Below are 25772 nucleotides of genomic sequence, written 5' to 3'. Positions count from 1 at the left end.
GATCCTGTCTATTTTTATTGAGCTTTCAAAGAACTAACAAAATACACTGAAGAGGGCAGTGTGATTGATGCTTCATCTATTTTTATTTTATTTAGATATACAGCGGAATAGGTCCTTTTGGCCCTTCAATCTACTCTGCTAGCCTAATCATGGGATTATTTACAGTGACCAAAAAATCCTAATAACCAGTGCGTCTTTGGACTATGGGGGGAAACCAGAGCACCCAGTGGAACCCTAAACATTCCACAAGGAGGATGTACAAACTGCTTACAGAGGATGCCAGTATTGAACTTTGAACTCGATGCCCCAAGCTTTAATGGTGTCGCATTGACTGCTTCGCTACCATGGCACCTGTGTTGTCACCATAGACTTCAGTAAGGCCTTTGAAAAGACAGGATGATCCAAAAAAAAATCAGAGCCCTTGGACCTTAGGTCCCAAAGTTGGTTTGATAATGAGAAACAGAAGGTGATCGTGGAAGGTTTTTTTTTCCCTGATTGGAAGCCTGTGATCAGTGGTTTATAGAACAATACAGCAGTGTTGATCCTTTAGCCCACAATGTTATATCAACCTTTCAACTTACTCCAAGATCAACCTATCTCTTCCTTCCCGCAGAGCTCTCCATTTTTCTTTCATCCGTATGCCTACTTAAGAGTCTCTTGGATGTCTCTAATGTATCTGTCGCTACCACCACCCCTGGCAACGCATTCCACATACTCACCACTACATTAAAAAAAACCTACTTGATACCCTTTCATATTTTACTCCAATCATATTTCAATTATGCCCCTTTGTATTAGCAATTTCTACCCTGCGGAAAAAGCACTGGCTGTCCATCCTATCAAAGTCTCTTATTATCTTATACATCTCTCTCAAATCACTCCTCAATCAAAACTTCATCATGGCAACGTTGATGGGATCCTTATGGCTTGTTATATGCATTAATAGTTTGAATATGAAGGCAGGAGGCAGGGTTAGTAAGTTTGAAGATGACATAAACATTGGTGGTATTACTGACAGTGAGAAGGATAGCTCCAGAAGGATGATAATCATCATTTGGTAAATTAAGTTAAGCAATGACAGATGGAATTTAATCCTGATAAATGTGAAGCAAAAGATAGGACATGCAACAATGAATGGTAGGGCCCTGGGCAGTATTGAGGTAGAGGCATCCTGGTGTACAGCATGAGTAGGTGGCACAACAGATACTGTATGTAGATAAAGGAGATTAGGTGGCTTATGAGATGATGGCCTTCATTTTGTGGACATAGAAGATAAGAGCCTGGAGATTGTTGTATAACTTTATAAAACTTTAATTAGACACAGCTGGAGGATTGTATGCAGTTCTCGTCGCCAAGCTATAAGGAAGGATGAGATACCACTTGAGAGGGTGCTGGATATTGTTTGGAATGGAACATTTCAATTATAGGGAGAGACAAGAATAAAGCTGGGTTTACTTTCCTTTGAGCAGATGGGGAACCTGATAGAAGTGAATGAGGGGCATAGAAAGGGTGAATAATTAAGAACTTTTTCCCGTAACACAGATATCAAGAATCAGATGGCAGAGGTTTACAGCAAGAAGTAAGAGATTAGAGGGGGCTTGATAAAAATTTATTTCATCTATAGGGTGGCTGTGGACACCAAAGTGGCGAATGCATGTACACACATAGCACTGAAACAGTACTTAGATAAGCACTTGAATTAAAAATTCATAGAGACTATGCAATAAGTGCTGGTAAATGGGATCCATATCGGTAGGTAATTGATGTTTGGCATGTAGATCGAGAAATGTAAGGCAGGTTTCTGTGCTCTATGACTCCTTGACAGACTTTCACAGTCATATTTTTAAATCCTAAGTACTGCAAAGCAAGTTTTAACTGCTACACATAGTAGGTTTACATTCATCTGCAAAAACAACAGAGAACTTAAAAGGAGCTTTCTAATGATAACAATGACACTCCTTTTCATGAATTTACTGGAAACTGAAGAAGCATTTTTACCTCCTGCTGGCTTCCTGGAATGGACATGAAGTCAGGCGATTTTACAGGACTGACTGCCATTTGATTGACCGCATCTGTGCTTCTGTAAAAGAAATGCAAACACTAGTGATTAGTTTTTTAAAAACTCATTTTGCTCTAAATTATTCAATCATTCCCAGCTGCTTTCAAAGATAATGTATTCCAGTCAGATTTGCTCCTGTGTACGCACTCCAGTTAAAATCTTCCAGTTAGATTTGGAGAATGTAAATTTTAGATTATAGCATAAAGTGAAGATCTTCTGGAAAATAATCTATTGTAAGAGAGAACAGACACAGTCAGGGGTGAAGTGCTTGATGTATAACCCTCAATAACTCTACAGACATTGAAAACCCATTTTGTATTTTTTATAATTATAGTTCAGTTGGAAGCACTCTCACCTGCAAGTCAGAAAATTGTTTCAACTTTCACTGTCGAATCTTCAGTTCAGAAACTCCGGTAGCATTCCACAGTTAAGGTGTGATTCAATAACATTAATACTTTACTTAAGATGAGACATTGGATTGAGGCCTTCAACAAAAAAAGTCCTCCAGCACCTAGCACAGTTCTCCTTTGGACTAATTGATTTTTACAGTTGCAGAATTAATTTAACTAACAGAAAAAAATGAACCAGCAATTAACTTGAAAGCAGCTGGCAATTTTTATAGATTAGTTTGTACTTAATGCTTTTACAGCTGCATAAAGATAGGATACAGGCTTGAGTTTGGAGTTTCCAGACAGTCGCACTGATGTGAAGTTAGTATTCCGTGCTGCATTTTGTTGCTTTGGCAGCTATGAATAGTCTCGACAGACATCTGCACATGGCTTCAGTAAGATGGTGTTTGACACAATTCAGGGCAAACTCGTAGCAATTTGATCCCTGAGTACCAAAGCATCATGTACCCACAGTAAAATGTTGCTCCAATGTGCTATTTGAGGCAAGACTGACTTAAAAGAAAGGTACTGATGCAATACCCAAATTCAGATGGTATTAAATATGTAATGGGACAGGACAAAATATTTTAATTGTGTTTGCATGCACTTTTATATCAATAATTTAATACATTCCCAAAAAAATGAAACATACCTGATAAAAATAATTTTGACTTTTGAAGGTGCACTTTTGATTATTGAAGAAGCATTTTGATGACTACGCCCATACAGTAGCTGCCCATTTATCTGTAAGGAAAGTAAGTCATACAACTGTAAGATTAAGCTTTTTCTCATCAAGTCTGGCTATGTGTTAAGTACCAAAAAGTTTCATTATGCAGTGGGACTAGGGTTTAGACTTCAGTTCTTTTATAATTGACAACCATCTTTTTAATTCAAGATATTTTTATTGTAAATTAATAGCAAGATCACAATATCAGCTTGTTTGCTTTTAAAGTGCTGACAGTTGGCAAAAATCACAAAAGTGAAGATTGAAAACTTTTGGAAACAATATTCAATTATTTCTCATTTTTAAATATGAAAACAGATCTTTCCATGTTGTGTAAAACTAAACTATGGTATTAAGTGTCAATATATGGCTTGGCATTCACAATCCCATTACATATTAGCTCAAAAACTCTGTCAAGCTGACAAGAGGAAATTATAACCAGAGATAAAAGGTACTTTATATTTAAAATAAAAAGCTGATAAGCAAAACAGAAACGGAGCAGTGGGGAATAACTCAACTCCTGTTTAACTCCTGAGGATATAGTGACTTCTGGAAGCTGTCCAAAAGAGATTCAAGCGGCCAATTCCTAGTATGAGAATGCTGAGCTGCTAAAGAGATAGATATTCATTGGAGTTTAGAATAATGAGGTGCAATCTTGTTCAAACATTAAGATTTTTACAAGACAGAGTAGATATAATATGTTTCTGGTAGTATGAGGATCTTAAATGAGGGAACATTTACAAGATTAGAGAGTAGATTATTTAAAGTGAAGTGCTTAAGAATAATTTCTCAAAGAAAATGATGAATCTCCCACAATGGAGGTTTGTTAAGACTATATTATTGGGGGGGGGGGTGTATTTTGAGAAAATATATAAATGTTTGAAAGATTAGAGAATTGAGGGTTACAGGACATTAGCACAGAAGAGGCAAGACCTGGGACAAATAAGCCAGTATCATATTGAGTGGTGAGGCAAGCCCCCACCCAACCTTGTATCAGTGGCACAGCAGTTTCAAACTCCTGAAAACGCACATCACACACAACCTCCCATAGTCCCAGAACATATCCTACACAGTTAAGAAAGCTCATCAATGCTTCCTCTTCCTCAAGAGGCTAAAGAGAGTTGGACTTTGCACATCCATATTCATGTCTACGTTCTACAGAAATGCAGTAGAGAGAATGCTAACAAGATGCAAGACTGCATTGTGCGGAAATGCACTGCAGTGGACACGAAGGCTCTACATAGGGTAGTCAGAACTATTCCACTCATCACCAGTACCAGCCTGTACGTCAAAAAAAAAAGAGAAAAGGTACCGATAAAGTACCAGTAGCATCATGAAAGTAAGTCATAATCTATTTGAACCTTGATAACTAAATTAATGTATCTGGCCGGTCCATCTCTTTGTTACACGAGTGTCATGTGATTATACACTGAAAGGCATGCTTACCTCCAGCAATTCATCTGCGATCTGTAACCTGCCATCTTTGCCAGCTGCTCCATTGGCATCAATGCCAACAACAAAGACACTCATTCGGGATCGATCCTTGTTGCCAGCAAGACTGAGGCCAAGGCCACTCTTCCCCTTTTCCAGTTCAATCATATGGAGTTCACCTGCCAGGCTTCCATACCGTTGTTTGATCTTCCCTTCAGGCATAAAAGTCAAGAAAGATATTCACCATCTTCACTTTCTACTTATATCATTTATAATCAAATGCAACCCACTGCCTGAGTTTCAACTTCACCAACAATTTTATTATGCAATAATTTCATCAGCTTGCACCATGTTGCCTGTTAATATTTGACGGGGCAAGAGTACACGAGTTTCTCATTACATTGGAAGCATATTTTAATGCCTTTATTCCTTCAGGTCATGTAGGCATGACTCATAGGCTCATTGGTCATCAGCTCTTTGATGGTGGAATATAGAAGACATAAGTGAGCTGTAAATCAGACACTGATTCAAATGATCTGCTCAGCCAGTGGATTCAATGGTGGTAAAGCACTCGTGTGCTGAGAACTACTGGATGTACTTTGTATCTGGCTGTTAGCTTGACTCTCAAGAGGAATAATGTATCAACAGACACATATTAGAATGGGGTTCATTACCCTTCTCGATAAAACTGCAGTGACTGTGTTCTTATCCTTAATTTTATTTTAATTAATAGTTGATGTTTCAATGCACTGTTAAATCTATTTTTCATAGATAACCACTTAAGATTTAAACAAAAATACTGTAAAACAGTTAGTTTTAAATACTCAGAGACATTTGTATACTATTTTAAAACAAGCAAGCTGTCAGAGGGTTGAGGCATCTAGCAGCAGGACAGCAGCTGAGTTACACAGCATCTTGTAAAAGTATTTAGACCCCAACCATTTGTTCATGTAAATGAGTATTACAACCAGGGGTTTTGATCAATTTAACTGAGAATTTTTATTTGTGAGGCACATGCTCCTTCTTTTCACAGAAGATCCCCAAAAAACAGGGAAAATTTCAAAAACATGAAAAACTAAATATTCAAAAGCTGAAATGTCATCCATTGAGAAGTATTCATCCCCCTTTACTCAGTATTTAGTTGAACCATCTTTCGCAGGTATTACGGCCAGTAGTCATTTTGGATAAGTTTCTTTCAGTTTTGCACAACATGATGGAGCAAGATTTGCCCATTCCCCCTTGCAAACTTTCTCCAGCTGTGCCAGGTTAGTTGGGAAGCACGGGCGCACAGCAATCTTGAGGACTTGCCAGAGATGTTTGATCAGGTTAAGGCCAGGACTTTGACTGGGGCACTCAAGAATATCAATTTTCTTCATTTTAACACTCCATTGCTGTTCTGGTAGTATGCTTTGGGTAGTTGTCCTGCTGAAAGATAAACTTCCTCCCAAGTTTAAGCTTTCTGGCACAGGCTAGTAGGTTTTTATTAATTCATTTTCTCATCAATCCTGACCAGATTTTCAGTCCCTGCTGCTGAAAAACATCCCCATATCACAGTCCTATCTCCACTGTACTTTAGTCTCGACTGACCACAAGACTTACTTCCACATTTTTAAAGTATCTTCAAAGTGATGCTTTGCAAAGTCTTGACAGATAAAGATGCAGAAGGACTTAGAAAGATTAGGAGAATGGGCAAGAAAGTGGCAAATGAAATTCAATGTTGCAAAATGCATGTTCATGCACTTTGGTAGTAGAAATAAATGTGCGCACAATTTTCTAAACGGGGAGAAATTCCAGGAATCTGAGATGCAGATGTGTTAACTTGCAGTTGAGTTGGTGATGAGGAATGCAAATGCCATGTTAGCATTCATTTCAAGAGGTCTAGAATAGCAAGGAGGTGATGCTGAAGCTTTATGAAGCACTGGTGAAAGCTCCTTATCTTAGAAAAGATGTGCTGGCATTGGAGAGGGTCCAGAGGCGGTTCACAAGGAGGATTCCAGGAATGAAAGGATTATCACAGAGGAACATTTGATGGCTCTGGGTCTGTACTTGCTGGCATTTAGAAGGATGAGGGAGGATCTCATTGAAACCTTTTGAATGTTAAAGGCCTAGACAGAGTAGATGTGAAAAGGATGTTTCCCATAGTGGAAGAGTCTAGGACAAAAAGACATAGCCTCAGGAAAAATGTGTGCCCTTTCAAAACAGAGATGCCGAGAATTTTCTTTAGCCAAAGGGTAGTGTTATTTGTGGGATTTGTTGCCACATGTAGCTGTAGAGGCCATGTCATTGGGTGTATTTAAGGAAGAGATTGATAAGTTCTTGATTGGACATGGCATCAAAGGTTACAGGGAGAAGGCTGGGGACTAGGGCTGAGAAGGAGATAGTGAAAAAAAAGGATCAGCCATGATTGAATGGCGAAGCAGACTCGATAGGCTAGATGGCCTAATTCTGCTCCTATGTCTGGTGGTCTATTTCCCTGACTTGCCTTGAATGCTCTTGTTTTTATTTTGGGTGAAAATCTATCATATTGTAAACCTTGCAGAGAGTGGGGACATCTATTCTTATGAATTAATTAAAAACAGATGATCCTCCAATTTTTCTGCATCATCAAACTGGTTGAGTTGGTAAGGTAATATACAGTAGCTGCATCTGAGGAACGTTAGTGTCACAATTACAAAGGGGGTGTATACTTTTAATCAATTTTGACTTCTAACTTTTACTAAATTGTTGACAGAGTTTGGAATTTTTCTTTTGATTTGACATTTTATACAATATTTTGCACATTAGCTCAAAAAATCCTACTTTATTATATATTAACTTTAGAAAATAAGACAGTAAAATAGTTGTGGGGTTTGAATACTTTTTCAAGGCAATGTAGCCATTGCTGCTGCTTCCCTTTAGCTTGCTGCCCAGTTCTGTAATGACCAGACCTACGTGTCGATATCAAGGACAGTGGAGTTATGTTGGCAGGGGTGGAAGAGGATAGATGTCTAAGCAGTGGGCAGAATAGAAAACAATCTGCTCTATTCATCAGCATTTTCTGTTTAATTGGCAGTAACCACTCAAAACTTACTTCTGGGTCATGCATGAAGGCTGAATCATTGCTGCATGTATGATAAATAATCAACCATAATGGTGTTAGGAAATTAACTTGGAGCCAATGCTATCCTACTAGTTGCATTATTTTTAATTTTTATATTGATTTCTTTCTTTTGATTTGATTGAATTCTCTAACTTAAGATATCATGGTTTTTCTTCCAGTATAACTTTGTTGTTTGAAGTTAAATTGGACAGCTATATGGACAGGAAAGGAATGGAGGGTTATGGGCTGAGTACAGGTCTGTGGGACTAGGTGAGAGAGACAGTTGGGCACGGACTAGAACAGCTGAGATGACCTGTTTCCGTGCTGTAATTTTTATATGGTTATATACAAGAAATGCATCCTTTTTCTCTCTTTCTCTCTGCATAAAGCCTGGATTGCTGAATATGTCCAGGTAAGGCAGAACATCAGCAACAAATTATACATCAGCAGTGTGTTCACTCTACCAAAGAAACAACCTTGATTTCACTGACATTTCGTAGCTATCCAGACTAACATCTCTCTTTCTCAGGCCTGAAACGTCCCTCATCTTTCCTGAGATGCTGGCCAACCTGCTTAGCTTTTCCAGTATTCTCCATTCTCTGTGTTTATACTAATTGATTTGGTTTCCCTTTTCCCATATGCATAATTTTAACCTAATAGGCACGTCACATCACCTTACTATTAAGTATGCATTGCAGAGACTTTTATGTTTAATGTACTGATAACTGTCCTCAGTAACACACACAAAATGCTGGAGGAACTCCAATACTCCAGGCAGTATTTTGTATGTGTTGCTTGGATTTCGAGTATCTGCAGATTTTCTCTTTGTTTGTGACTGTCCTCAGTAAGCCTTTTCAACTCATCCTATCACAAATACTACCTTTATTCAATACACCTCTTTTCCATCCTCTCTCCAACTCAAAACTAACTTACATCTCTCTTTCCCAGTTCTGACAAAGAGTTGCATACCTGAAATATGGACTACGCTTCTTTCCTCAGATGCTGCCTGACCTGCTGAGTTTTGCTTGCATGTTCTGTTTTGTTTTAAGATTTCCAGCTTCAGCTATTATATTTTTTGATTTTCATCTAACAACAGATTACTGTGGCATCTCCATCATAACTAAATTAGCCCAAGGCATTTCACAGGAATAAACAATATCTGCCACAACAGTCACATTATGGCAACACTCACAACACGCTGGAGGAACTCAGCAGGTCGGGCAGCATCCGAGGAAACGATCAGTCAATGTTTCGGGCCGGAACCCTTTGTCAGGACTGAAGAGGGAAGAGGCAGAGGCCCTATAAAGAAGGTGGGGGGAGGGTGGGAAGGAGAAGGCTGGTAAGGTTCCAGGTGGAAAAAACAGTAAAGGGAAAGATAAAGGGGTTGGGGAGGGGAAGCAGGGAGGTGATAGGCAGGAAAGGTGAAGAAGGAATAGGGGAAAACACAATGGGTAGAAGGAGGTGAAACCATGAGGGAGGTGATAGGCAGCTGGGGGAGGGGGCACAGTGAAATAGGGATAGGGGAAGAGAGGGGAAGGGAATTATCGGAAGTTGGAGAATTCTATGTTCATACCAAGGGGCTAGAGACTACCTAGATGGTATATGAGGTGTTGCTCCTAATTGATGGACTGGAAGGACTGTTTGGGGCCCTGAATGGTGGCAAGAGAGGAGGTGTAGGGACAGGTGTAGCACTTACGCTTACAGGGATAAGTGCCGGGTGGGAGATCCGTGTGGACCAGGGAGTCGCAGAGGGACTGATCCCTGCGGAAAGCGGAGAGGGGTGGAGAGGGAAAGATGTGCTTAGTGGTGGGGTCCTCTGCCACCTTCAACAGGAGTCTTTCCGAACAGTCCTTCCAGGTGAGGCAACACTTCACTTGTGAGTCTGTTGGGGTCATCTATTGCATCCGGCGCTCCCGGTGTGGCCTCCTCTACATCGGTGAAACCCGATGCAGATTGGGGGACCGCTTCGTTGAGCACCTCCGCTCCATCCACCACAACAGACAGGATCTCCCAGTTGCCACCCACTTTAACTCTGCTTCCCATTCCCATTCGGATATGTCTATACATGGCCTCCTCTACTGCTATGATGAGGCTAAACTCAGGTTGGAGGAGCAACACCTCATATACTGTCTAGGTAGTCTCCAACCCCTTGGTATGAACATGGAATTCTCCAACTTCTGGTAATTCCCCCCCTCCCTTCCCCTATCCCTATTTCACTCTGCCCCCTCCCCCAGCTGCCTATCACCTCCCTCATGGTTCTGCCTCCTTCTACTACCCATTGTGCTTTCTCCTATTCCTCCTTCACCCTTCCTGCCTGTCACCTCCCAGCTTCCCCTCCCCCACCCCTTTATCTCCCCCCCCCGCCCCCCACTGGTTTTTCACCTGGAACCTACCAGCCTTCTCTTTCCCATCCTCCCCCCCCCACCTTCTTTATAGGGCCTCTGCCCCTTCCCTCTTCAGTCCTGACGAAGGGTTCCAGCCCGAAACGTTAACTGATCATTTCCACGGATGCTGCCCGACCTGCTGAGTTCCTCCATCGTGTTGTGAGTGTTGCTTTGACCCCAGCATCTGCAGAGTATTTTGGGTTTACAAGTCATATTATGGGATATTAAGGCAAATGGCCAAATAGTTGGTAATTTTTTTTAGTATCTTGATGAATTTAGTAGCTGTCGACTCAGAGATCAAACTTGTAGATGATCAACTGGCTACTGAGAACTGGAGGAGCAAACAGTGTTAGAATTGAGAAGGCCTTGTGTGAGCTGACTGCTTCATTAGCCCATGTATTTATATCTAATGTCATTTGGATGATGGATATATTTTTAATAGCAATTAGTGTAAAACATTCATATCTTAAGTTCCAACTGCTGGTGCTTTGCAGTAAATGGCCAACTTGCTTCACATTTCCAACAACATCTAAATGTAATCAGTTCAAAGATTATGGCTCTGGATAACAAAATTCCATTTCACTCAGGGTAAAACCAATCAAATGTGAATGAGAGCAAACAGGGATAATTATACTAGCAAATCAAGATGCCAACTTTAAGTTAAAATATCTGTAATCAAAACATAAGAACATAAGAAATAGGGTGCAGGAGAAGGCCATCCGGCCCATTGAGCCTGCCCCGCCATTCAATAAGATCATGACTGATCTGTCTGTAAACTCAGCTCCATCTACCTGCCTTTTTCCCATAACCCTTAATTCCCTTACTATGTAAAAACCTATCTAATTGTTTCTTAAATATATTTAGTGAAGAAGCCTCAACTGCTTCCCTTGACAGAGAATTCCACAGATTCACCACTCTCTGGGAAAAATAGTTTCTCCTCATCTCTGTCCTAAATCTTATCCCCTGAATCTTGAGGCAATGTCCCCTCGCTCTGGTCTCACCTACCAAAATGGAAACAACTTTCCTATTTCTACCTTATCTATCCCTTTCAAAATTTTATATGTTTCTATAACAGCCCCTCTCATTCTTCTGAACTCCAGAGAGTGTAGTCCCAGGTGACTCAACCTCTCTTCATAGGTTAACCCCTTCATCCCTGGAATCAACCTGGTGAACCTCCTCTGCACTGCCTCCAAAGCCAGTATATTCTTCCTCAAGTATGGAGACCACAACTGCACACAGTACTCCAGGTGCAGCCTCACCAGTACCCTGTATAGTTGCAGCATGACCTCCCTGCTCTTGAATTCAATCCCTCTAGCAATGGCCAACATTCCGTTTCCCTTCTTAATAACCTGTTGTACCTGCAAGCCAACTTTTTGCGATGACAGACTAAAGCACTTGTAATGCTAATTATTCCCTTCATATTCTGTAAACTATTTGACAAATTTAAGGAACTTTTCTTTGAATTCTGAACATAGATGGGAGTAGAATGTAACTAAGCTAACTCACATCTGTTCATAAGAGAGACATGCTGAATCAGTGAGACAATGCTTTCTTTGGGAAGTCTGGTTATCAATGCATTTTAAAACCCCTAAAGGACTACCTATACAGCAACACCCAGAACAAATTCTATTGTTTCTGTTGTCATCATCAGAATACTGACTGATGGTTACTATATTCAATGAGGCTTCTGACTGACCACCCATGACTAATATCAAAAGTTTGTTGAGTCTTTTCAAAAGTTGCATATCACAATATCCAAAAGGAATATTTGTACAACAAGGATTTACACGTTTACACAACTGTTTTTAACTAGTATTGATAATTGTACAAACAGATCCATATACAGGTCCTCCCCAGCTTACGAACACTTATGACTTGTGTACAGCCGGCATGAACAAGTGTTTGGGAGACTGATCGGATGGACATATTAACTGCTGTGGGGCTGCAGGCATTTTGTGCCTTGTGGAACTCATCTTACAATCAATCTACAGGAACAGCACTTTGCAGTTACCTGGGGAGGACTTGTAACGGATATATTTTAATTGATAAGCTGCAATGCCATGTTTTTTTTTAAATCAGATATTACGTACTCCAGCTGTAACCAAATTCATCATCTTCTTCCAATTCATCTTCTGAGTGGACACTACTGTTCGCTGGTAATGTTGCAATATTGCTGATCTCTTTTTCAATGGATTCAGGCTGTGATGGCTGTAAACCTGTGAGTCCTGACGTTATTTCAGTCTCTGTATCTGGTTGGCTGGATGCCTACACATTTAAGACACACAACAGAGTGAGGCACAAAGCAAACAACAAATAAGATCAAGTTTATATCATCTTCAATCTACTTTCAGATACTGTATGTACATTTATCTCCAGTATAACATTGAGGGTTTTGTTTTTTCTAAAACCAACTGAATATGCATTAATCACATAATCCAAAAAAAAAAGCACAACCAAGACAACACTAGGAATATCTTCACTAATGAAATGAAGATTGGGTAGTACAATATTTAGGTTATGACAATTTGATTTATACCTGAAATGCATTCTGCCAAATTTGACTGTTAACTTCATGGGTGCGTTATTCAGAAGAGCTGTTCTGTGGTCATTCATAAGGGAATAAAAGGAACTGAGCCACAACAACCCCTAAACCTGTTTCCCTATTCCTGACTGATTTTCTGCTTCAGTTCCAATTCATATACAGTGGCATGCAAAAGTTTGGGCACTCCTGGTCAAAATTTCTGTTACTATGAATAGTTAAGCGAATAAAAGATGACCTGATTTCCAAAAGGCATAAAGTTAAAGATGACACATTTCTTTAATATTTTAAGCAAGATTACTTTTTATTTACATCTTTTACAGTTTCAAAATAACAAAAAAGGAAAAGGGCCCAAAGCAAAAGTTTGGGTACCCTGCATGGTCAGTACTTAGTAACACCCCCTTTGGCAAGTATCACAGCTTGTAAACACTTTCGGTAGCCAGCTAAGTCTTTCAATTCTTGTTTGGGGGATCTTCGCCTATTCTTCCTTGCAAAAGGCTTCTAGTTCTGTGAGATTCTTGGGTCGTCTTGCATGCACTGCTCTTTTGAGGTCTATCCACAGACTTTCGATGATGTTTAAGTCGGGGGACTGTGAGGGCCATGGCAAAACCTTTAGCCTGAGCCTCTTGAGGTAGTCCTTTGTGGATTTTGAGGTATGTTTAGGGTCATTATCCTGTTGCAGAAGCCACCCTCTTTTCATCTTCAGTTTTTTTACAGATGGTGTGATGTTTGCTTCTAGAATTTGCTGGTATTTAATTGAATTCATTCTTCCCTCTACCAGTGAAATGTTCCCCGTGCCACTGGCTGCAACACAAGCTCAAAGCATGATCGATCCATGCCCGTGCTTAACAGTTGGGGAGATGTTCTTTTCACGAAATTCTGCTCTCTTTTCTCCAAACATACCTTTGCTCATTGCGGCCAGAAAGTTCTATTTTAACTTCATCAGTCCACAGGACTTGTTTCCAAAATGCATCATGCTTGTTTAGATGTTCCTTTGCAAACTTCTGATGCTGAATATTGTGGTGAGGATGCAAGAAAGGTTTTCTTTTGATGACCCTTCCATGGAGGTCATATTTGTGCAGGTGTCGCTGCACTGTAGAACACTGCAGCACCACACCAGAGTCTGCTAAATCTTCCTGAAGGTCTTTTGCTGTCAAACGGAGGTTTTGATTTGCCTTTCTAGCAATCCTACGAGCACTTCTCTCGGAAAGTTTTCTTTGTCTTCCAGACCTCAACTTGACTTCCACCGTTCCTGTTAACTGCCATTTCTTAATTACATTACGAACTGAGGAAACAGCTATCTGAAAAACAGTATAACATCTTCTTATAGCCTTCTCCTGCCCTGTGGGCATCATTTATTTTAATTTTCAGAGTGCTAGGCAGCTGCGTAGAGGAGCCTGGCTGCTGATTGTTGGGACAAGGTTTGAGGAGTCAGGGTATTTATAAAGCTTTGAAATTTGCATCACCTGGCCTTTCCTAATGATGACTGTGAACAAGCCATAGCCCTAATAAGGTAATTAAGGTCTGAGACCTTGTTAAAAGTTATCTGAGAGCTCAAATCTCTTGGGGCGTCCAAACTTTTGCATGGTGCTCCTTTCCTTTTTTCCCCCACTCTAAAATTATACAAAATAAAAATAATACACAAACCTTGCTTAAAATGTTGAAAAGAATATTTCATCTTTAACTTTATAACTTTTGGAGATCAGTTCATCTTCTACTCACTTAACTATTCAGAGTAACAGAAATTTTGACCAGGGGTGCCCAAATTTTTGCATGCCACTGTATCTCTCTGTTCTCTTGGATTCTAAAATAAATCAATCACGTAGCTTTGGAAATACTTAGTGACAAAATATCCATGACCCTTCTGTGTACCTATTTTTAAAGATTCACGACCCTGAATGATTTTCTGCGTGCAGAAGTATTTAAGGCATGCACCAAAGCAGGCGTAGGAGGGGTCAGCTGTCAAAGTCAACACGAGGTTCTCCTGATTTATAGATTGTGTTGTAGGCCCTACAATGTAGGGTGCTCAATGTCTCCAAATGAAATGACAAATCTGATGTTCATATCCTATCAGCATCATGCAACATTGTATCTATCACCAGGACTTAATATTCATCCACAGGTGCATCCCACACAATGCATGCATTATCTTAAACCACGGAAGATGTAGCATCAAAACATATTGCATGACATTCACCAACACCTTTCAGCTTCACTGCTTAAGACCAGGAGAGCACTGTGGCAGAAGTGATCTAGCATCCTTCCTTAAACTTTCTACTAATTACAGTTTTATTGGAAACTACTAACATGTCAACACTATCTTAATTTTACTCTTACACATACCCGATGTGACATTCAGTACCTCCATATGCATCTTTACGACTGTCTGCTGCGCTTAATGCAAAATCCTCTACAGCAGTAATTGAAAAAGACTGCTAAACGGTTTGTGAACCACCTCTGCTTCAAAAACACTGCCCCTTTGTTGGTCACTTGTTTATTTTTAATAAATTACTCAGAGGGCTTTGAACTGCTGGCAAGACTCAGATTTATTGTCCATTCTTATATGTTGCCAACTTGTTGAAGCAATTAAAAGTCAACAACATTCTCTGCCATACTTCCATTTTGAACCCTCTGACTTTGGCTTCCCACAGCATTTCGATGAAGCTCAATGCACTCTCAAGAAACAACATGTTTAGATACTTCATAGTCCACTGCTCACACGATATTCAGCTATTTCAGGTTCTAACACTGCTCCCATTTTCAGTAAGATTTTCTTGGCAATATTTTTGCTATTTCCATTTCATCCGAATTTATTTTTTGTTAACTTGTCCCATTACCATCCACTTAGCTTTTTATTATTTAATCATTCCAAACTCCAATCCTGTCTAGAATGTTGATTTGTTTTTCTTCCTTATGTCTTGCCTTTCTGAGCATCAAAACTCAAAGAATATCAAACTTTTTCCAGCTATCGAAGAATGTCATTGATCTAAAATATCTCTCAGATGCTCTGGTTTGCTGAATTATTTTAATATTCTATTTGTTCTGTGGCATAGACACAAGAGTCATGAGAAACTACTGGAAGGTCAAGTGAGCATAATGAGTGTGTACCTTTCCTACAACATAATAAGTTAGTAAAGACTGGGCAGGATTTTAGAAATGTGATACTCATTAGGCTTTTGATCCAAATGCTACAATCTTAAGCACTACAGTTTTATAACACTTTGACCACTTAAAACTAAGATTTACTTTTTTTGTTGTAATTGTGCCCTTTCTTTTAAAAATTTGGTACAATCTATGCTTTTCTTGCGAATGTTGCTTATATGATGTTACATGCTTGTGATTATGCTGCAGTAAGTGTTTCATCGCACCCATGCATACATGAACTTGTGCATATGTCAATAAAGTTGACTTTGATTACCTTTGATTTTCTTATAAAAGAAAATGATTAACTGGCCAAATATTTGAAATACAGCAGCAGAATTATGGAACAACATTATGGAACTAAGAAACAGGGATGAACTATAGATATGTTTAGAACTCATACACGATAACTTCAGAATATTGCTAGAATTTCAGGATGAGAAAATGTAACAGTCTTCAAAAATACAAGCTGGTTCTAGTAATGGAACACCATTATCTTATTCTAAGTTACAAACATCAAGAGGAGAGCAATATAAATAAATGTGAGTCTTCAGAGGGAAAGACTTGAAAAATTACAAATATATTTTGCTTCTTCTCTGGAGAGGGCACAGTATGCGTTTCATAAATTATGAAGAACTTAAATGTAACTAACATTAGAATATAGCAAGTACTAGTTAACTTAATTAGACTAAGCATATTAATCATTCCATTATAGACTAGATGTGCCAAGGGCCTGTTTCTATGACTCTAAGACAAATACCTGAAAAATCTCTTAGAACAGATAGATTGCAATCCATATCCTAAAACTGATCAAAATTCACCTCCATCAAGATGGCACTGGCAGCTCATATTGACATTTTGCAAGCTGCTCACAAAACTTCCAGATATGCCTCTGTTGGACTACTATCACTGTAATCTGCAGCCTGTATTTTCACTTTAAGTAACATATTTTTAAATCAGCTTAACAAATAGTGATTTTATGATCTTATAAAGGACTTGGCTAACTTAACTCAGGAACACAGTAATGGCTGAAAGAAAGAGACGAGGAAAAGACTCTAAGCCAGATTAAAACTTTGGGGTGTGAAACTCCTCTACCCAGTACTTTGTTAGAAAATGTAGTCTCTGGAGAACAAGACTGAGGACCCAAGGGCAAGACTGCAGTATCGGAGGAAAATAAGAGAATGTTGAGTTCTCTGTTTCATGGATTCATGACAAGGTATTGAAAGCTGCGATAAGCAGACAAGAAACAGCCTACCCCAACACCTTTCAAATCATTGTTGGTGACTTCAATCAGGATTGCTTGAAGAAATTCCTACCCAATTATCATCAACATATCACCTGCAGCACCAAGGGTCCCAGCACACTCGACCACTGCTATGCTACTATAAGGAATACCTAACGTTCAATCCCTAGACCACATTTCGAGAAATCTGACCATCTGGCTGTCCTCCTCCTGCCTGCATACAGGCAGAGGCTAAAGAGCAAGGCTCCAGAATTAAGTCGCAGAAGCCAGAGGAGCAGTTACGTACGGGATTGCTTCAAGTCAGTGGACTGGCCCATGTTCAAGACTCATCAGAGGATCTGAATGAATACGTAATGGTTGTCACAGACTTTACAAAGTCAGTCGTGGATGAGTGTGTCCCCGTATCACTTAGAGTCTTCGCTAACCAGAAGCCCTGAATGTACCAAGAGATCCGCAATCAGTGGCATTCAGGTCTGGTGACCAAGTAAAGTACCTGATCCAGATATGACCTCTGGAAAGGCATCTCACATGCAAAATGGCAATTCTGGACCAGAAGGATGCTCAATGGTTGTGGCAGAGCTTGGATGCTTTCACCTCCTACAAAGTAAAACCAAGTGACACAGGTGACAACAAGGTTTTGCTCCCAGAAGAGTTCAATGTATTTTATGCTCACTTTGAAAAACAAAACATGGAGGCACCTTCACAAACTCCCGCAGCCTCCAACGAAGCTGAGATTTCAGTCTCTGAGGCCAATGTGAGAGCATCTGTCAGGAGAGTGAACCCACGGCAAGCACCTGGCCCAGATGGAGTGGCTAGCTGAGTACCAAAGGCCTGTGCTGATCAACTGACTGAAGTGTTCACTAATATCTTTAAATTCTCACCTCAGCAGTCTAAGGAACCCACCTACTTCAAGCAGACTTCAATTATGTTGGTACCCAAGAAGAATGTGGTAACCTGCCACAATGACTATCATCCAGTAACATTTACATCCACTGTGATCCACTTTGAGAGGTTGGTGATGAAACATATCAACTTCTTCCTAAGAAACGACTTTGATCCACTGCATTTTGCCTACCACAACAGGTCAGCAGCAGATGCTACTTCACTGGCTCTTCACTCAAACCTGGAACATCTTAAAGGTGAACATGCATACATCCGGATGCTCTTCATAGACTACAACCCTGCATTCAACACCATCATCCCCTCAAAACTAATCAATAAACTCCAAGACCTAGGCCTCAATACGTCCTTGAACAACTGGATCCTTGTAAACCTCACTTGTAAATCTCAGTCATTTTGGAAGGACAACAACATCTACTCCACAATCACCATCAGCACAGGTGACCCACAAGGCTGCTCTACTCACTTTATAACTATGACTGTGAGGTTAAGCACAGCTCCAACGTCATATTTAAGTTTGCTAACAACACCACTGTCATTAACCAAATCAAAGGTTTGTGGAGAATTAGCATATAAGAAGGAGATTGAAAATCTTAAGTGAGTGGTGTCCAACACAACCTCTAACTCAATGTCAGCAAGGCCAAGAAGATGATTATTGATTACAGGAGGAGAAAACTGGAGGTGAATGGCCATCCTCATCGAACCTTAAATTCCTCAGTATTATCATTTTAGAGGATCTGTGCTGTGTTTTCCTTTTACAAAGAATGCACAGCAGTCCCTCTACTTTCTTAGAAATTTGCAAAGATTTGGCATGTCACCTAAAACTAACAAACTTGTATAGATCTGTGATAGAGGGATAGAGGGTATGCTTTTTTTCCCCTCTTTTTGTATTTGCAGAGACTGCTGTCTTTTGTACATGGGTTGTTTGTCCATCTTGTACGAGGCTTTACATTGATTCAGTGGTGTTTCGATGCATCTACTCTAAATGCCCGCAAGAAACTGAATTTCAGGTTTGTAAATAGTGATAATAAATTTACTTTGAACATTGAAACTCCATAGATTACAATAATATTAGTACTAATGTAGTACTGCTATTCAAATACAAAAGCAGAAAGAAAACAACCTTGGATTGGTTAGCTTTTTGCAAAAATACTACAGATATTACTAAATTTTAACCTACATTAAGGGAGCAGCATATATATTATAGCCAACTGGTGGTGTAGTGACATCCACACTGGACTTCGAAGCGAGTGTTTCTGGGTTCAAATCCAGCCAGCTCCTTGCACGCTTTCTATCTGTGCTCGGTTGAGCGTTTAGCTAGCAGCTCGGCCGTGTAAAAATTAAATACTAAAGAAATGGCAATTGCCGCCCAATGTGCCCCAAGGCACAGAGGAACAACAACAATATATGTTGTTTTACAATGGTCTGGAATTGAATCTGTGTAGAAGAGATCAATTAGTAGTTTCCTGTCTGATACTGACATTTGGCAAGGATATTTCAATGTAATTCTAGTTATGATAATGACAAATCTCAATTTCTCTAGTCTATGAAGTTTCTTGTAAAAGGTAAATGTGAAAACACCATTCTAGTTGAACCTTAGAGAAAATAACACACATAAAAGTTGCTGGTGAACGCAGCAGGCCAGGCAGCATCTCTAGGAAGAGGTACAGTTGACGTTTCGAGCCGAGACCCTTCGTCAGGACTAACTGGAGGAGCTAGTAAGAAATTTGAAAGTGGAAGGGGGAGGGGGGGATCCAAAATGATAGGAGAAGACAGGAGGGGGAGGGATGGAGCCAAGAACTGGACAGTTGATTGGCAAAAGGGATATGAGAGGATCATGGGACCGGAGACCTAGGGAGAAAGAAAGGGGGAGGGGGGAAGCCCAGAGGATGGGCAAGGAGTATAGTGAGAGGGACAGAGGGAGAAAAAGGAAAGAGAGAAAAAGAATACACATACATCTCTCTCTCTCTCTCCATATATATATATATATATATATATATATATATATATATAAATAAATAAAATAAATATAACGGATGGGGTACGAGGGGGAGGTGGGGCATAAACAGAAGTTAGAGAAATCAATGTTCATGCGTATTTTGCACTGATGACATTCTCACTTAGGACTGAGCCACAGTTAGGAGGTATGATTAGTAACTTTGCAACAACACTCAAATATTTTATTTCCGTCGAATCAAAATCAACAAGGCATAGGCTAAGGTGAGAGGAAACAGCCTTAAAGGAGTTCTGAGGAGTAAGTTTTGCTTTAAACACAGAGTGGTTGATAACAGGAACTCAGTGTCAGAGGAATTGTTACAGTGAAGTGTAATTACAGTGGATTCTAGTTAACTGGGCCATCAGGTAATCAAGGCAGCCACTTACAGTTGCAAGAAAAAGTCTGTGAACCCTTTCCAATTATCCTAGTTTTCTGCATTAATAAAGTGTGGTCTAATCTTCACTTAAGTCATAATAATAGACAAACACAATCTGCCTGAGGTAATGACACACAAACCATTGCAGTTCTTCTCGTCAATACTGAGTACGCCATTTAAACAATCACAATTTAGCTTCAAAAAAAGTATGTGAACCTCTGGAGTAATGCTTTCTACAAAAGCTATATGGAGTCAGGAGTTCCTATCAATGAGATGAGATTGATGGTCTGGGTTGTAGAAGTGCCATGCCCTACCTTATAAAATAAAGACACTCAAGTCAGGTTACTGACAGAGCATGCTCTTCTCTAGAAAGATCTGTTGGCAGTGGGAGATACCATTGTTAAGCCAAATCCAAATTTAAGGTAATACGATTTGTAGTTAATTCATTCATACATCTTTGCTGAATTATGAAGAGGATCAGTTTAGTATTTTTAGTTCACTAGGTTTCTAAAACTGCAAACTTTTTGCACTCTGGCAAAGACCAAAACTTTGCCTTGGTAGTCTCTGTCCTGACGCATGAAGATCCATTTCCCTAACTTCCGGTAATTAGTCTCTTCTGTCCCTTTCCCCTTTTTAATTCCCTTGTCCCATTACCCCCATCTCCCTATCTTTTTATCCTCCCCCACTCTCTCCATCTGCAATCACCAACACATTCTTCCCAATGGTTTCTTCCATACCTCCTTCCCTTTACTCCATGGTTCATTGTCCTCTCCTGTCAGTGTACATGTTCTTCAGCCTTTGTCACTTCCAACTATCAACTCCGAGCTTTTTACATCATTCCCAGTCTCCACTCCACTACCTGCCCTATCACCTCCCCCTCACCTGTGACTCACCAGTTCTTGCTCTACATCTTCCCCCACCTTTGTATAATGGCTATTTTACCTCTTTCTTTCCAGTCATGATGAAGGGTTTTGACCTGAAACATCAACTGCCCACTTTCCTCTACAGATGCTTCCTAACCCACTAAGTTCCCCAGCTGTTTTGTATGTTACTAAGAGTCAAAACTAACCAGGTGGCATATTTGTGACCGCCTTTGCAAACTGTGGATTAACCATCACTCTACAATATTGCCAATCCAGTGGATGAGAGAAGAGCAAATTCTCTATTCTTTGATGATATAATTCTCAGTAAAACTGAAAATAATTATAGCTAACTTTCCAAAATTTAAATAGGAATCTGAAAGTACGTAATGTAGCAATTGTGTAAATATTGACGTTTTCCGCCCAAAGCAACAGCATTTCAACTTTATTTCAACTTTCCACATTATCTTTAACAAAAACATTCACACATAATTTATAGCACAGAATAGCTATCTAAAAACCCAGTGGTATAAGACAAACCTTAAATGGACTGATTGCAAATGAGTTAGTTGGGAAAGGGCGTGGAAAAGTCCTAGCTTGATATGCAGAAACCTAAGGTAATAAAACAAACAGATGTTTGGTGAGAGGACAAAATTCCTCATCGTCAGATGGTTACTTGTGAATTATCATTAAATTATCAAGGAAGATCTAAAACAGAATAATAATCACTGATAACGTAGTTCATTGAAACAATTTTAATTTATCCAGCAAGACATTACTCTGTCAATAGGAATTAAGACCACATCAAGATGATCTACTAACCTTGAACTTATTTTCAGAATATAGATCATAATACAGAGAACTTGACAGAAAGCCTTCTCAACATTTTAAGTCATACAGTTCTATTAAAATGCATAATGCTATTGGAAGAGGAATATTAATAATAAATCTGTCAAACTAGAACTATGTGAAACTGTAGTATTTAAGTTACACTTTCAATCAGATCGAACTATTGAGAGTATCGAGAGCAGATTTGGGCCCCTTATTTAAGAAAGGATGTGTTGACATTGCAGAAGACAAGAGGAGGTTCATGAGAACTATCGAGGGAATGAAAGGGTTAATATACAAGTGGCATTTGATGGCTCTGTATCTATATTTGCTGGAGTTTAGAAGAATGGGGGTGGATCTCATTGAAGCCTATTGAATGTTGAAAGGCCTACACAGAGTGGATCTGAAGAGGATGTTTCCTATGGTGGAGGGGTCTTCTCAAACCAGAGGGCACAGCCTCAGAAAAGAAGGACATTCATTTAGAACGAGATGAGAAGAAATTTCCTTAGCCAGAGGGAGGCGAATCTGTGGAATTTGTTGCCAAGTACTGCTAGGGAGGCCAGGTCATTGGGTGTATTTTAAAGGTTGATAGGTTCTTGATTAGTCAGGTCATGAAAGTTTACAGGGAAAAGGCAGGAGAATGGGGTTGAGAAGGAAATGGATCAGCCATGATGAAATGGCAGAGCATACTACATGGGCCAAATGGCCAAATTCTGCTCCTATGTCTTAGGGTCTTGTGGTCTAAAATAAGGTAGAAAATTTGCAGTGGATGCCAGGGACCATAATTTCAATCTTCTCAACAATTATTCACCCTGAACTATACTGGACAATACAGAAAAAGAGCAGGATCTTGAAATACTGGGGAAAACAATCGTTTTGTATTTCAGATTGCTTTCATTCTGACACATTGGACAGCTTTCTATCTTTGATTGCGTAATGTGGGAATAATTTTAATGAATAATTAAAATCATGGATGCCAAACCAACTTAATATTAACAAAAAACTGTTCAATGATTCAAAGAATATACCCAATGAGTAGATAAACCACTTGGACCTGAAGCTTCATAATTGGATCCTGCTTCAATATTGAGTAAATGGATTTTAGTTACAAGCGGAGAGTAACTCAATTTTGTTTGGGTAAGGTAAAAGTCAGGCAGGAATCCAGATAGAAGATGATTTGTTATTATCAGCGAACAGCTGAAAGTTCTTTGGGCTCACTTACAGGTAATCATCATGTGGGTCAGATATTAAAGAATCATTGAAGAGATTAAAGAAAGCATTTATACATTTGGGAACGTAAATCACTGAGTCAATGACTACAATGAAGGTGAGGAGTAATTATCAAGGGCCCTGGGAGAAAATATGACCACTGGGCTTAAAGTTTTCATCATTTACACCAACATCCTGAAGGTAGCAACACAGTTCTATAACCACATTAAGGACATTAAAATGTGTGAAAGGGAAGGTATAAATGACAAAGACTGGCAAAGTCAGGGCAAAAGCAATACAACAGATTTCAATTTTGGAAAAACAGTTGAAAAAAAGAGAAAAAAATCAGAAAATTTTCTAACCAAAGAGTAAGCAATTTGGACAATGGAATATTGGCCCTCATTCTAAATTCTAAACTCTAAATTCTAAAGGGGTTTGGAGTTCAAATTTATTGTATTTGGTTGTACAGGCTGTCGTCTGATCCCATATAGATTCTACTTGCAGTTTTGCTATCAAATTTCAGAAAAAAATACTAGCCTCACAGGATTCAGTGTGATTTACCAAACTGTTTTTACAGTTTAAGTAATGGGATCAACCTCATTAAGCTTCTTTTGGATTCCATAAATATGGAAAACTGATAGCTGATCTAATTATCTGTTTAAAATGCTTCAAAAATTTAGGTAGATAAAGAGAAACAATCTCTTCATAAAAAACATGTTTTTTATATAGGAGTAAGACCAGGAATTTTATTTTTATCATAAAGCAATGGAATTCTGGAGTTCCTTCCTTAAATGATTATTAATGCTGGGTAATAGAAATAACAATTGAAATATGTACACTTTTATTTAGATTCTATTTGACCAAATATGGAAAAATGGCACTGATGTTCATGCTAGCTGTGAGCTAATCTGGTAGCAGTATATTCAAGGGGTTGACTGGTTTACCAATATTCCTCCTCAAGGAAATGATGAGCTTCAATTTTATTACTTCACATAATTCAATATTCATAAATAAATCTATAATATTGATGATGGGAGTAAGAGAGGAACACAGTTATGGGTAAATTAAATGTGAGGTCTGTCTAGTTAAATTTGTACAATTGTGATAGTTGTCTACACACTAATTGAGTTGTTAACTAATACAAACAATCTCTTTCAATTAGTTTATGTCAGATCCAAACACTGGCAGGGACAATTTGATGGAGAGCTTTGGAATTGCAGGCCCAAATGAACTTTTCTTCCCAAGCTCACTGCATTTAACATACGAATCATCTTAAATTATTCACCCACTATTGTTTTCCAATATATAAATGTATACATTTTGAATTGAATGAATCAATAGTATCAGCTTCCACCACTTTCCTATATCATTGACAGCCTATACATAAATGAGAATTATTTACCTGTTTTCAAATATCAGTTCTATTGTCTCAATTTTCTATTCTGGAGAAGGTGAAACATAATCCTAAAAACTCCCCATATGTAAATATTCTAAATCAATTTTTATAGGAAAAAGAAAAATTATGTCTTTTGATCTCTACACAAAACATTACCTCAATGAGTGTAGAGAACAAAAGGCAAAGTTTTCCTTTCTAGTATAAAAATACGTCTAGATCAGATTAAGGTTCAAGATCCTTGCACCAACCACCTGGATCAACTACCACAGGAAAAAAATCCATAATTTGCAATTTAATTTTGTACGACTTTAGTTTACTGTATGCTATATTTTCATTTATTTCCAACAAGAGCCTTTAATGTAATTATTTTCTTTTAAATATTTTCTTGTATGCATGATTACCAATGTATAACTAATAGAGTTTCCATCAGCATCCCTTCCCACCTCACCACCACCCCCTTACTCGCACAGGTAATATTTCTTAACAAGTTTATAGATGTACACTCATTTCCTCTCAGAGCTCAGTTAAGCCAGCCCAGTTTGGTTTTACAAAGCAGCATTATTGTTAGCAGAGATGGGATACTTCCAACATAACATCCTGCAATGCTCCTGAACAAAAGCTCCCAGAAACTGAATGGACTGGACTTTAACCCAATGTAAAAACTAACTTTCCATCAGAACAAGCTTGATTATTTTCCCAATGTTAATTTTGAAAGAATATATATGGAACCAGGATAAATTACTGATTTTAAAAGTGTTATAATAGTAACACACAGCAATTAATTAAAAATTTGAAGAGTAATTACATAATAGCAAACACAAGCAATCAAAAAGTTTCTTAGATAGAAAAAAGAACACGCAAGCATCATCCAACCTGTCTAACGCGGGTCTGAAAAGAGTCAGCAAATGTGTTAGTACTGCCACTCTTGTTGCTTGATTCAGGCAAAGGGTTAGACTGCAGGAAAGACAAAGGCTGTTTCTGAAACCAAGATAAAAGTCAAGTCATAATCTACAACGAAGCACACACAAAGCATGAAAATCCCAAATACTCAAGATCCAAACCAGCATTAACCAACAGGGATAAAAATCACACTCCACATACTAAAGTTAGAGGACAAGGGATTCTCTTAATGTTGCCTTGGCCCACATTACTTTCAGAAAGTACTTCCCATTGAATGTACATAACCACTATAAATATGAACCACATCATTAAATAAAC

The 25772-nt window shown here is 39.0% G+C and overlaps 1 protein-coding gene across 12 annotated transcripts in view; it reads right to left on the bottom strand.

The window, feature by feature from the left end:
- LOC134347066 (multiple PDZ domain protein) overlaps positions 1–25772 on the bottom strand; it is a 234251-nt gene that overhangs the window by 89761 nt on the left and 118718 nt on the right. For 8 of the 12 annotated variants that reach the window (XM_063049149.1, XM_063049153.1, XM_063049151.1 and 5 more), the window contains 6 exons: positions 25428–25532; positions 21662–21733; positions 12157–12331; positions 4619–4815; positions 3101–3192; positions 1999–2080 (listed from right to left, as the gene is read on the bottom strand). In XM_063049149.1, the coding sequence (XP_062905219.1) occupies positions 1999–2080; positions 3101–3192; positions 4619–4815; positions 12157–12331; positions 21662–21733; positions 25428–25532 (723 nt within the window). The remainder of the gene's footprint in view (positions 1–1998; positions 2081–3100; positions 3193–4618; positions 4816–12156; positions 12332–21661; positions 21734–25427; positions 25533–25772) is intronic. The other 4 variants (XM_063049158.1, XM_063049160.1, XM_063049152.1 and 1 more) reach the window with 3 other exon arrangements.

The sequence above is a fragment of the Mobula hypostoma genome, chromosome 5, assembly GCF_963921235.1.
Source record: "Mobula hypostoma chromosome 5, sMobHyp1.1, whole genome shotgun sequence".
NCBI lineage: Eukaryota > Metazoa > Chordata > Chondrichthyes > Myliobatiformes > Myliobatidae > Mobula > Mobula hypostoma.
The sequence above is the reverse complement of the archived record's forward strand: the minus strand, read 5'-3'. Positions and strand labels throughout refer to the sequence as shown.